A 14,384-nucleotide genomic window follows, 5' to 3' on the forward strand; every position below is an offset into this window, starting at 1 on the left:
GAATATGTTATCAGAGATAAATGACTATTTTTCACATTGTGTGAGTCTTGTGTGTGTCTCATCAGGACAAATGTGGCCCTGGATACACAGCTTGTAGTGGAAACCACCACAGAACCAGTTTGGAGTATAATACCAGGTGTTTGTATGACTCTTTGTAGAATCAATTTGTCAGTGTGTTAGCATCACACCTGTGCAAGATCCAGTCACCTTGTTACACCCGCAAACGTAATAACTGCCCACAAACGTAATAAACCACAAACGTAATACAAATCTGCAGCTTTGAATGTAATAATCCCGCAAATGTAATAAATTTCCCACAAACGTAATAAAATTTGCCTACTGCAAACGTAATACTGAATTTCCTGCAAATGTAATAACTATTACATTTGCAGGAAATTATTACATATGTGGGAAAGTGAAAATCTGTAAATGTAATAACTTCCCACAAATGTAATATGAGACAAAATAATGATCTTTGTGGTTGTTGTTGTTTATTTGTTTACTTATAAACCTGAGTTTAAGATGCTTGGAAAATGAAGCAATAGTGGGTAGATCAGGCACTTGGTATGGAGTTCCAAGAATTTGCCGCTCGATAGGAAAAAGTTGCTTGACCAAAAGTACTTCTCCTTAAAAGAACAGTGCAATCACCCCTAGAGCCTGCTCACTTTCCTGCATTCACAATGGTAGATTAATTTAAGTTACAGTCATTATTTATTTGCAAGTCTTTAATTGTCAGTGTTCAGACAGTCTTGGTCCATGTTACTATCAAAAAGAACATGGACCAGTCTTAAATCTTGACAAATGTTTTCATTAGGCCTACTTCAAAGAATGGACTATCTATTCAAGTTTTTGGCTTTTGATATCCATCCATCCATCCATTATCTGTACATTATATGTACGCCGCTTAATCCTCTGCAGGGTCGCGGGGGGGCTGGAGCCTATCCCAGCTGACTTAGGGCGAAGGCAGGGGACACCCTGGACAGGTCGCCAGTCTATCACAGGGCTACACATAGAGACAAACAACCAGGCACACTCTCATTCACACCTACGGACAATTTAGAATAATCAATTAACCTCAGTATGTTTTTGGACTGTGGGAGGAAGCCGTAGTACCCGGTGAAAACCTACGCTGCACAGGGAGAACATGCAAACTCCACACAGAAAGATCCCAGGCGTCCCAACCGGGACGCAAACCGCGGATCTTCTAGCTGTGAGGCGGCAGTGCTAGCCACTGGGCCACTGTGCAGCCCCGGCCTTTGATCTGCAGACATTAAATGGTTCAAACATTGGCTCTCATAAGCCACCAGCATAGGCTTGTAGCCATAGCCCTTAAAATTATGAGCATGACCTGTGTGTGTGTGTGTGTGTGTGTGTGTGTGTGTGTGTGTGTGTGTGTGTGTGTGTGTGTGTTATTAATAACTTAGAACACTGCTCTGTCACTTTCTGACCTGCCCCACCTGACCTGCGGGTTGCTTGTCAACATTCAGTCACTATTGGCAGGTTTATAAGTAAACAAATAAACAACAACAACCACAAAGATCATTATTTTGTCTCATATTACATTTGTGGGAAGTTATTACATTTACAGATTTTCACTTTCCCACATATGTAATAATTTCCTGCAAATGTAATAGTTATTACATTTGCAGGAAATTCAGTATTACGTTTGCAGTAGGCAAATTTTGTTACGTTTGTGGGAAATTTATTACATTTGCGGGATTATTACATTCAAAGCTGCAGATTTGTATTACGTTTGTGGTTTATTACGTTTGTGGGCAGTTATTACGTTTGCGGGTGTAACACACCTCACAGGTGTGGAGTGAGATCAAAATGACCTCTGACATCAAAGGTGGTTGTGGTCACAGGTTATAATGTTGTATTGACTTCTGAGTAGTCAAGATGGCCTTGCCTTGTGTTATGTTCCTTTTTCTTTGTTTCTTTGTGAGCGTCTATAGTTTTTGTCACAACAGCTTATCTGGAGTGCTGATCCTGGATCTGTCCCTGATCCAACTCCTGCCTGTCATATTATCAAATATGGATTGTGTTGTTGTCGCAGCACTCATGTTTTTGTTCATATTGTGAAGTTAAAGATTGTCTGTCTGCAGAGTCTGTTGTGAGAAAAACGCAGAGACTAAAAACTTGATTAAAAAAAAAAATGTTATACACAAACTGAGTAATATTGATTTTTTCCATAAACAAATAAACAAGCTGATCTCAGAAGATATTTTGGTCCCAGAACATTGTGTGAAGCTAGAATAATGGCAGGGTCCACCACATATAAACAAAGTAAAATATAGGTTAAAGTAGATGTATCATCATAATTGGGAATTCTCTTGGCCATGACAATCCTCAAGTGAAAATATGACATTGTGACAGCCCGAGTATGAACTTCACACAGTGGATCAAACTCACAGACTGAAGGAGAGCCGTAGTTCTCATGTCCTTTCAAAGCACAAGAGATGATGTCTCCAGGATAAACCCGGCCTTTAAAAGAAGATGTCTCCACCCCTGTGACTTTCTGTCTGTTCTTGAACCAGACGTAGGAAAGACGAGCAGCTGGACTGCAGCTGCTGTGACACTTCAGCTCTGCCTCAGTATCAGACTGGTGGACTGTTATTCTGGTCACCTGCACCTGCAGAGCTGGATATGAGAACAAGAAACAATATTATTATCACTGGTTCTAACAGAAATCACTGATAGATGTACACACACGACAACACAACACTTACTATTCCTACAACTAGCAGTGAACATTAGTGCCAACACAACAGTAATTATTACACAAACTCATGAGGATCCATCATTTTCAACATCTTCACTGTTTCTAAATGTACTATGTTGATGTTTTACATCAGTGTGTGTTCATCAGTACCTGTGACCGTCAGAGTTGTACCAGGTAAACTACTCCTCCACTCAAACCATTGTGTTGTAAACTTGAAGTGATACTGAGCTGAATCACTCTCTGTCAGGTCAGTGATTCTCAGAGTGGAGCGTCCTCTCTCTGATTCAAGGACCTGAACAAGACCTGCAAACTGGGAATCTACACTAAGGTCCTCAGGCTGTGAAGGACTCTGCCACTGATAACTATGATGAGGACTGAACCAGAATTTGGACATGATTGAATCAAGGCTATTGTACAAGCAAGAAATGTCCACTGATGAGCCTTTGGAGGCACAGATGCTTCTGTCAGTGTAAATCACTCTGTTGCAGATTTGACCATCGACACCTGAAAGAAAAGAAAAAGTTTCGTTCATTTTTAAACCAGAGTTGATGAAGAGTCACAATGAAGGTCTCCATGTTAAAATCCATGTAGTTATCAGACTCCATCAGATGGTGTTATGTTAGTGTAGTAAACTCACACACTGGAGGAGAGGGGAAATCCTCATGTCCTTCAACAGCACAGGAAAAACTGTCTGCATAATTAAAGTACACTGAATAAGTCGAAGATGTTTGTGACTGAATTTTCTCTCCATTTCTGTACCAGATGTAGGAAGAACGATCAGGTAGACGACAACTGCTGTGACACTTCAGGTCTCTCCAGCCAGAATATGAGGCTCGGCTCACCTGCACCTGGAGATCTGGATGTGAAGAAGGAACAAGAATGTTATTCTAGATAAACTGTCAACAAACAAACACATTTATATTATTGTTGTCTAGGTGTCGAACATTTGGAATGATTACACAGCTCTTCTTAATGCTGTAGAATCCTCTATTCACTTGAATGGGCCTTCCCACTGTTCGGCGGTCAATTATTTTTGTATAATTGACTGATGCTAAGCATATTTGCCCATGAAAGTGGCCTTTTTGCCTCTGATTCACATATTTCATACCACTCCGTGCTCTTGAATCGTTGTTGTGAAAGTAGTTGGGTCACTTGTCACCCCAGCGTATTTAGTTGCTAAGTGATATCTGTAGTCTACTTCACAATGGAAAAAAACGTACTCCCAGGCCACTAGTATGGATAAGGCTCACTTTAACTTTAACATTTTTGGAAAATACAGTGATTTCGAGTCTTGGAAACAGGCTGAGTTGTCATCATTGGTCAAGAAAAGAAAGAGAGTGGAAAGCTGTGAAGAGGGAGGAGCGAAGTCAGTTTGGCGAACTATATTTCTCTGCTGAAAAACACCATTAATGGTAACAAATAAATTGTAAAAAGACACACTGTGTGAAGTTTTTTTTTTTTCGTGTTGGCAAGTAGCCGTGTTATAAGTGGGATAATGCATAGAACAGCGGTCATTATCAGGACAAAACATCCTGTTGGGACTTATTTTCCCGATAATGACCGCCATTCTATACATTATCCCTTACATTTAAACATCCATCCATCCATCCATCCATCCATTTTCTTCCGCTTATCCGGGGCTGGGTCGCGGGGGCAGCTGTCTGAGCAGGGACACCCAGACTTCCCTCATCCAGGACAATTCCCCTAGCTCCTCCGGGAGGATCCCAAGGCGTTCCCAGGCCAGCCGAGCGACATAGTCATTCCAGCATGTCCTGGGCCTTCCTCGGGGTCTCCTCCCAGTGGAGCATGCCAGGAACACCTCCCGAGGAAGGCGTCAAGGGGGGTCTATATCGGATGCCTGAACCACCTCAGCTGGCTCCTCTCGATGTGGAGGAGCAGCGGCTCTACTCAGAGCTCCTCCTGGGTGACAGAACTCCTCACCCTATCTCTAAGGGAGCGCCCCGCCACCCTGCGGAGGAAACTCATTTCGGCCACTTGTATCCAGGATCTTATTCTTTCAGTCATGACCCAAAGTTCATGACCATAGGTGAGGGTAGGAACGTAGATTGACCAGTAAATTGAGAGCTTCGCCTTTCGACTCAGCTCTCTCTTCACCAAGACAGACCGATACAACGGCCGCATTACTGTAGCTGCTGCACACGCTCCCTCACTCGTGAACGAGACCCCAAGATACTTGAACTCCTCCACTCGAGGCAAGAACTCTCCCCCAACCTGGAGGGAGCAAGCCACCTTTTTCCGGTCGAGAACCATGGCCTCAGACTTGGAGGTGCTGATTCTCAGCCCAGCTGCTTCGCACTCGGCTGTAAACTGCCCCAAGACATGCTGGAGGTCCTGGCTCGATGGAGCCAACAAGACAACATTGTCCGCAAAAAGCAGAGATGAAATCCAGTGGCTCCCGAACCGGACCCCCTCCAGCCCCTGACTGCCCCTAGAAAATCCGTCCACAAAAATAATGAACAGAACTGTTGACAGAAAGGGCAGCCCTGCCGGAGTCCAACATGCACCGGGAACAGGTCTGACTTACTGCCGGCAATGCGAACCAAGCTCCTGCTCCGGTCGTACAGGGACGGTACAGCCCTTAGCAGAGGGCGTCCGACCCCGTACTCCCGGAGCACCTCCCACAGAATGCCACGAGGGACATGGTCGAATGCATTCTCCAAGTCCACAAAAAATCATGTGGAATGGTTGGGCAAACTCCCATGAACCCTCGAGCACCCTGCAGAGGGTATGGAGCTGGTCCAGTGTTCCACGGCCAGGACGAAAACTGCATTGTTCCTTCTGAATCTGAGGTTCGACTATCGGACGAATTCTCCTCTCCAGTACCCTGGAGTAGGCTTTCCCAGGGAGGCTGATGAGTGTGATCCCCCGATAGTTGGAACACACCCTCCAGTCCCCCTTTTTAAATATAGGGACCACCACCCCAGTCTGCCAGTCCAGAGGCACTGTCCCCGACTGCCACGCGATGCTGCAGAGGCGTGTCAGCCAAGACAGAACATCCAGAGACTTGAGGTACTCAGGGCGGATCTCATCCACCCCCAGTGCCTTGCCACTGAGGAGCTTCCCAACTACCTCAGTGACTTCGGCTTGGGTGATGAATGAATCCACTTCTAAGTCCCCAGCCCCTGCTTCCTCTATGGAAGGTGTGTCAGTGGGATTGAGGAGATCCTCGAAGTATTCCTTCCACCGCCCGATGATATCCCCAGTCGAGGTCAACAGCTCACCACCTCCACCATAAACAGTGTTGGTGGAGACCTGCTTCCCCCTCCTGAGGCGCCGGATGGTTTGCCAGAGAAACATATGAATGAAAATGTTACCTGTGACCCTCAAAGTGACTCCAGGTGAACCAGTATATCTCCCATCTCGTTGGTTTGTTATGAACTTGAACTTGTACTCAGCTGAGTCGATCTCCCTCAGGTGTGTGATTCTCAGACTGCAGCTCTTCTCAGAACAACTGTACTCAACACGATCTTGATAATCTGAATCTGTTCTCAGATCCACAGGTTGATTTCCACTCAGTTTAGTAAACCAGAATGTTTCCTTAACTTCAGTATCACATCCATATTTTCTGGATGGGTATCTGTAGGTGCAGTTTATTTCCACTGTTGATCCTTTTAAGGCACAGATCTCAGTAGAGCTGTAAGTCACTCCCCAGTCATTCTGATCCTGTATCACTGTAACACAGAGAACATCGGAAACTACAATCAGACACAAAACATCATCAGAAGACAGATTTTCACGAAAAACACACAAGCTTGATGATCGACCAAAATCCATATTCTTCCATCAATTCATCATCACATCTCCTGAATCTCCTTCCTCATCGTGTTAATCAGATGAATGAAAATTCATCAACAGGTTTTTGGGCAGTCTTTTAACTAGAACACTACATAAGACTTGATCTGTATCAGACATTTCTATTAAACGTCTTTTTGAAAATGGGTTAATGCTGTAAATCAACTTTCAGTGGTATATGTGGTTCATGACAAAGTCAACAGAGGTGTGGAGAAATATACAAATCATTAAGGTCTACATGAGAATATTTAAAGCAAAGTAACAGTGAAAGATGTGCACATGATCTCTGAGAGCACTGAGGACGGACATCACACAGAGGCTGCAGTGAAGGAGCAACAATGTGTTGACATTGTGTACTTTAACACAGCACTTAGAGAGAAGTACTTATACGAAGCGTGGTGCATGGAACGTGTCTGCTGGTTGCTTATCTTGCTGTGGTCAGGCTGCTGCAGAGGGTGAATGAGAACTGTAGAGAAATGCAGAACTCTGAGGTGTGAGCAACTTTTCTGACGGATAGTAAACACTTACAAATGTATCATAAAACAAGAAATACTCAAAAATACTAAGGGAAATATCTGTCCAGCAGCTAAATACTTAAGTTTGGTCTCCAGCTAGATGCTAAGTCTGTCTGTTGTCTGGTGCTGGGCAGGTAGTGTACAGCTGGTTTTTAGAGATTTTTCACTGATAACTATGTCTGCTGCTGCAGGAAACAAGGCCAATGAGAACATTGAGAGTGAACTACAACAATATAGTTAGAAAAACAAATGCTTCCCGTCTTATAGTATAAATGTAGGCGTACAGTACCTTGTACAAAGAGAAGGATGTCAGAAATGTCCACTCGCTGCTGCTGTTAAACTCATAGCTTCTCCTCACGTCTGATAAATTAGCAGGTCGATCACATACATGAGAAGTACTGAATGTCAGTTCATCTCACCAAACACGTCTACATAAAGAGGGTGTATGGGGTCTTTTGTCACTCTGTTGGGTTCTCTTTTCTTTAGGACACAGTGAAGTGTTAAGAAGGTAAATTCCTTCCTCTTTACACAATTAACATGCATGAAGAGATGAATGCCTGCGAGCCCTCAAGATGAAATGAAGATAAGAATCTTTATTGTGTTGCAAACCATGCATTCACAAACATGGACATATCAGCAAGCTGAACAGCTTTGATTTTAATCTGAGCTTTGATTACATGAAAAACCTTAAACCAGACATTCATCAGAGACTGAATGAAGTATAGTTAAGAAGTCGTAAGAACAAAAAATGTGTTGCCATGGACACAAATGTGTGAATGTTTACACCGTTTTTCAGATGACACAAAATGCTCCTTAGCTTATAGTCCACTGACATAACAGACCTGCTTCAACTAAACATAGAAGTTCCACATAGTCGCTGTAAGTTACATTACATATTTTTTTGTAGACTTTCCAACATCTGTTTTCAAAGTGGGCAAATACAGTAAAGTTTGATGTTAATTCTGGTTTATACCAGAGCGATCAGTGGCAAAGCAGAATCTACAAATCAGTCTGTTTCCCGTGATAAGTTATGACGCAAAGTATAACACACAGCAGGCTGGGGAAACTATTGCGATAGGCAGATGACACTGACACTTATTCGAAAGAGAGAAAGGCTCTGACAAACTGCTGACATTGATTCACATGTATGTTCTCTGTTAGCTGTTTTTCTTGAAGCTTGTGTATATCACTTTAAAAACACTTAACTGTTCCTGCCTGACTTGTTGTCTGCATTCTGGTTGTTTCCTTGCGGCCTTGTACTCACCCCACACATTTGTCAAAGCTACAGTCGACAAGTGTAAAGCAGTATTCTTTTTTCTTTTTTGGCAAAAGTGTACAGAGATGCTGCTGGTGTACAAAACAGACACAGCTCTCTGCTGGTCATCCTGTAGAGATTTCAATTACAAGAACAAATTGATGTCTGATGTAACAGAGATCACATCATATCACAACATCACACATCTTATTTTTTCATTTACTTAAAACCTTCCATGCTAACTGCCTTACAGTATAGATACAGATGTACAGTACCTTGTACAAAGAGAAGGAAGACAACGAATCCACTTGCTGCTGCTGTTAAACTCATCGCTTCTCCTTACGATCACATGCATGAGAAATGTACGTGGTCCTTTGAAGACAGGGTTGGTGTAAGTGTTTGTCTTATGTGGTTTTGTTTGTGTTTAACAGACATCAAGTTGTTGACGCCCAGCCTCACTTCCTTCTTCCTGATCATATTAATGTGTATGAAGGGCCGAATCTTTGCAGACCCTGAAGATGACATGAAGAAATAGTTCTTACATCTCCTCACTGACTGATTACTGTAATGTCTGAAGGTAAAGTCAGAGGTGGATATTTCTTTCAGATAACACCTTTCTCACCTGAAATACAATCTTACACAGTGCAGAATGCAAGAGTTGTTTGTAGTCAGTAAATTGAGCTGACCCTGAAGAGTGACAGAATACACTACCTACTGTGGCCACAAGAGGCAGCCACAACTAGTTTACATTTGCCTGCAGAATCTATCTTCAGATACCATTAGTGAAAGTTTAACATTAATGCAGATCTGCTCAAAAAATACAGATAAACATTAGAATATTAACTTGGTGTTCCACTGAATGAACTTGTTGGATTAACAAAATAACTGATTGCTGTGCTTAACATGCCTTCCTGTCTCAGATCTATTGGTGTGACATATAGTGACATGTTGAGGGCAGTTATTGTAAACAGAAGAAGCAAAAGAACAACTTTGAACTGTATTTGTCTTCATTACTGTTGTGTTCCTCCCCGAGGTGAAGTTCGGTGTGTCCAGCGGTAAGATAGCAGTGTTTCGCAATGTCATTGCTCAGAGTTAGACACGCAAATTGCTCTGTTGTTGGTTGTAAAAATTTTTAAAAAGTGCCTATATTCTGTCCCAGCTACAGAAGGACAGAAGAGACAGTGGTTGCATTTAATTTTTAACGACAGTGTGCTGGCTACAGTTTGTGTACGTTTGTTTGTGTGTGCTAACCACTTAACACCAGGCTGCTTCAGGAACACGCGTCAGTACAAAGCTGGCTTTGCCTCGACACTGACCCTCGTAAAAGTCAGTCAATCAGTCCCAACCATACAGGACCCAGCAAGTGCACCCGAGTGTCGCCACATTTTGATAGTATTTACAGTTGCCTATGAGTATGGTAAAGTCAGCTCGAAACTGGCTAAGTAGTTTGTGCTGCTTTGGTCTGCTATACAATGGTGTTTGAAGCAAGTTTAATGTCAGGTCACGACTGCACAGTGCTTCAGATTTGAAGAAGGCGTGTTTATGCTGCTTTGTAACTGGGTAAATTTAATATAATATGAAGAACTATAACTTACCTTTACCATTAGCAGGAGCTAGCATTAGCGTAAGCAGCATCCTTTCCCTGAGAGGGGTGTGTAGCAGGGGGTGTAGCAAGGCAGGCATTGGCAGATGGAGCTCATTAGCATTTAAAGGTGCAGTCACACAAACAGCTTGCTCTCAATGCGACTTTTAGATGGCTGAAATTCCGGACCACAGATGAGTTTGGGTCAATAAATTTTGAATACAGTGTTGTTGGACCTTTGACAGCTGTTTGAAATTGATGAAAAACAGAATAATGTGGGACCTTTAAAGCTTTCATTCTTCTTAACTTTCTGTTACATGCTGTCGCTCACTGTCTGCTGCGGGTATGTAACCTTTACACACAAATTAAAGTCTTTCATACTGTCATTACTGTCATACTATTACTGTCAAATATGTTCACACATTGCTGACTAAGTCAATATCCTCCAGATTAACTGAAGAGTGGAGGTTATGGCAGAGAAACCTAACTGCAACAAAGGAGAGACAAAGTTCCCAACTACAGCTTGAAAAGTGCGTCCCCTCCCCCATCTTCCTCCACAGCCTCACTCTCCACTGTGATATTTCAATATAGTGCTAATAAGAAAATGACAAAACCAGAACTATGAACTTCAAATCAGTCAGACCAATTGCAAAGTGAATATTCACACATCTGTATATATGAATGACTCGAAGAATATTTTCATATACTTACTTCCTAGATGAAGTAAATAAAGTTGCTTATATCGAACAGTATTATGGAGAAATTTAGTTAATTATCAACTTTAGATTTAAAAAATGAAAGTCTCTGTGGTAAACAAACTATCATAGGTGAAAGAATGGGTACAGAGAGCTCCACTGAAGTTTATGGAAGCCCCCTCTTTGTAGGTTGATGTCACTGAAGTCCCCTCTTGGCAATTTCTTTAAAAGAATTTGAAAAAAACACATTTGAAGAAACACCATTGGAAAAGACCTGAAAAGTAAATTTTCTGTTTTAATTTTGTTTAATCAAAGTGACCAGAGACAGAGGTCCACTCTTGGTCACTAAAAACACTTAGTCCACTGTTTGCATTATTCACATGTATGTGTGTGTGTTTAATTTACGTGTCACACCCAGATATAAAGTAGATTTATAACATCCTCTTGTGTTATGGACCTCACAGGAATGTTTTCCACTGTATTCAGCTCTGAAGTCAGTGGTGGTGAAGATCTGATGCTGATGCTTTTTTGCACTGTCGCCCTCTGCAGCACAGAGAGGGAACTGACATTATGTTCAAACTACAGTTGGAAGCTGGATGTTTATTTCAATCAGTCACTGCAGTACTTTGAACATGTTACAGCTACAGAGTGTGACAGAGCTGGGCTCATGTTACATGTCAGTGTGTTTAAGATATAATGTACATGCTGTGAGATACTGTGTTTCCTGTTCCACATGTCTTTCTCTGCCAGGACAGGTGTGAAGTGATTGGCCAATTAGTAATTCTTCAAAGCAAGTTACTACAGCAGAATAAATTGTCAAGTATAATCCTTGACATATGTAATGTACCTGCACAGGTAAACATAAAGCTGCATGCTACTCAGAACTTCTGCCACATGTTGCAGTTTCTCTGTTCAAAGGTGAGATGTTGGTGTAATCAGGATCAGACTCCAACTGATGGGGAGAGACAACAAGATGAGAGTCAAAGGCCTCAGAAATGGAACGTGGACACTATTAGATTTTAAATGACAACAAACTCAGACATGTTTAAAGCAGAACTGTTTCCTACAGTAAATGGACTGATTTCTTGTCACTGTGGCAAGTGACAAGAAAGTAATCGCTTCTCCTCATGATTACATGCATGAGAAATATACATGGTCTTTGAAGAAGTTAGTTTTCTTCTGTAGTTGTGTTTGTGTTTAACAGACATCAGGGTGTTCACATCCAGCCTGACTTCCTTCTTCCTGACCATATTAATATGCAGTTGCCTCCATGCAGCTCCGGATGCTGAAATTTACCGAGCTGTGTGCTGCATGGGTGATGCAAATAAAAAAAATAATAATAATCCTGTGATCCCACTTGTGCGTGTTGGTATGAGTGTACCATTATAAGAATAGTATCTCCTAATTCTATCCATAGCCAAATATTAACAGCAAACTGTGTTCCAGTGACATTAAGCCAACATACAGTACTATAAAAATATCATGAAGGGACTTCGAGCCCAGGATGTCTCTCCCGCATCTCCATCTCTTCATAGATATTTGGTTCAGTGGTGGAGCTCACTGGAGTTTTCTTGTGCCTGGATTGAATCCAACAACACAAAACAAATGTATTTAAGAGGATGTTTTTCATGGTGCAAAAAAAAAAGAATGCCAAATTTGTAAAACAAAGAAAATAAAAGTCATGAATTTGCATTCTTTACCTTGAGCGCAGCATCATTAGAATCAGAGGAATCAGAATCAGAACCAACAGAGTCAAACTGGCGACATTTATTATGACTGTTGAGTTCCAAACTGGAGATACTGTAAAGAGAGATTTAAATTCTGAATTGTTTTGTCTGCATCAATGTTACAATAACAATATAATATAATAATTCTATCAAGAAGAGTGTTGCATGGATCATTAAAACACATCAATCTGCACACAAAAAATCACACAAAATCCTGCCACAGTTCTAGCTTCACACAGTGTTCTGGGACCTAATTTTTGCACTGAGAACAGCTATTTTATTCACTTTTCACTATTTTTAGTCATATTGGAGAAGTGTTTCTTTCTCCTTACATTTCTAATCTTTAAAATGTAGCTCTAAGAATATATGTATTATTATATATATTTATTTAAATATTAGATTAATTAAATTAAGTGGTTATTAGATTTGATTTGCAGGTAAAACATTATTATTTCTCGATTACAGTGGCCATGAAAATTTTTGTGATATCAGTATCACAGAGAAATGTTTAAATATTGCAGAAATCAAAATTATCAACTTCAGAAGGAAACAAAGAATGTCTTCTTGGTAAACAAACTATAATAGGTGAAAAAGGGGTATAGACAGCTCCTCTGCAATTTATGGAAGCCCCCTCTTTGATAGGTCAGTGTCATTGAAATCTCCTCTTGGCAATTTGTTTTTTTTAAAAAAAACTGAATGAGCTTATCTTAAGTAATATTATGGGAAAAGACCTGAAAAGTACATTTTATGTTTGAATTTTGTTTTTTCAAAATGACCAGAGACAGAGGTCCACACTTAGGTTAGTAAAGACACTTAGTCCACTGTTAGCAATATTCACATGTATGTGTGTGTGTGTGTGTGCGTGTGTGTAATTTACCTGTCACACCCAGATATAATGTAGATTTAGAACGTCCTCTTCTGTTCTGGACTTCACAGGAATAATTCCCACTGTGTTCAGCTCTGAAGTCAGTGATGGTGAAGATCTGTCCTGATGCTTTTGGTGAGTCTTCATTCTCCTCACTGCTACAGGTCAGAGTCACTGAACTGCCCTCCACAATCTCAGCAGAGGGACTCACTGACACAGAGGGAAGTCTTGGACCATCTGGAGGAGAACATGTACAGAGAGACAACTAATCAATATTAGTCACCTGGAGGAGATGTATTAACAGAGGATCAGAAGTTGTATTTCGTGCAGATCACAACTTGAGCTTTATTTTACAAAGAATGTGTGCAAGCCAAGTGAAAATGTCAAACTCACACACTGGAGGAGCAGGAAAACCCTCGTGTCTTCTGACGGCACAGGAATAACTGTCTGCAGGATCAAAGTAGTCTAAGAATGAAGATGATGTTTCCGCCTGAATTTCCTGTCCATTCTTGTACCAGATGTAGGAAGAACGTTCAGGCAGATAACAGGCGCTGTGACAGAACAGCTCAGCTCAGGTAGAATACGATCGTCTCACCTGCAGGTCTGGAACTGTGAGGAAGGAACAGACATCGTTTTTTTTTGTTGTTGTTTTCTTTTCCAGACCTAACTGTTCGCAAATACACAACAATAAAAATGTTACCTGTGACTGATAAAATGACTCCAGGTGTCAGAGTGTGTCTCCTGTGTTGCTTGTATTTGAATGTGAACTTGTACACAGATGAGTCGCTCTCTCTCAGGTCAGTGATTCTTAAAGTGCAGGTCATCTTATCGCAGTAATACCTCAGGCGACCTGCGTACTCCAGGTCTGTTCTCAGGTCCACAGCACCGCTATCCTGAACTTCAGTGAACCATAATATTTTATCAACTGAGACAGAAGGTCCTTTTGCTGTGGATGGCGTTCTATAGATGCAGCGTATGTCCACTGTTGATCCTCTCACCGCACAGATCTGAGATGTAAGTCAGCACTTTACCGCTTTGGACCACTGCAACACAGAGCGTCAGGAAGCACAACCAGATACACAATATGACACTTTTATCTGCAGTATATGTATTTTAGCAAGATGAAATGAAGGGAAAATAACCTCTTCAAGCTTTAAAACTGCTCCGTGCTGTCTAATAATATAGGCTACAACACATCATATCTGGATTG

The 14,384-nt window shown here is 41.5% G+C and overlaps 1 protein-coding gene and 2 long non-coding RNA genes across 3 annotated transcripts in view; all 3 read right to left on the reverse strand.

Annotated features, from left to right (window-relative positions):
• Positions 1 to 3,537, reverse strand: part of LOC119019148 (B-cell receptor CD22-like) — a gene marked incomplete at its 3' end in the record, with an annotated part of 68,829 nt that extends 65,292 nt beyond the window's left edge. Inside the window, exons 1-3 of the mRNA XM_037097466.1 lie at positions 3,360 to 3,537; positions 2,873 to 3,226; positions 2,413 to 2,640 (exon numbers count right to left, since the gene is read on the reverse strand). Of these exons, the coding sequence (XP_036953361.1) occupies positions 2,413 to 2,640; positions 2,873 to 3,116 (472 nt within the window). The remainder of the gene's footprint in view (positions 1 to 2,412; positions 2,641 to 2,872; positions 3,227 to 3,359) is intronic.
• Positions 3,538 to 8,284: 4,747 nt separating this feature from the next.
• On the reverse strand, positions 8,285 to 10,328 carry LOC119019362. The gene is made up of 3 exons (XR_005075029.1): positions 9,901 to 10,328; positions 8,581 to 8,817; positions 8,285 to 8,435 (listed from the first exon to the last, which is right to left on the reverse strand). It is a non-coding gene; the product is annotated as an uncharacterized LOC119019362 (long non-coding RNA).
• Positions 10,329 to 10,769: 441 nt separating this feature from the next.
• On the reverse strand, positions 10,770 to 12,170 carry LOC119019345. Its single transcript, XR_005075021.1, has 3 exons — positions 12,048 to 12,170; positions 11,430 to 11,534; positions 10,770 to 10,804 (listed from the first exon to the last, which is right to left on the reverse strand). It is a non-coding gene; the product is annotated as an uncharacterized LOC119019345 (long non-coding RNA).
• Between the last annotated feature and the right edge of the window lie 2,214 nt (positions 12,171 to 14,384).

The sequence above is a fragment of the Acanthopagrus latus genome, chromosome 1 (assembly GCF_904848185.1).
Source record: "Acanthopagrus latus isolate v.2019 chromosome 1, fAcaLat1.1, whole genome shotgun sequence".
Lineage (NCBI taxonomy): Eukaryota > Metazoa > Chordata > Actinopteri > Spariformes > Sparidae > Acanthopagrus > Acanthopagrus latus.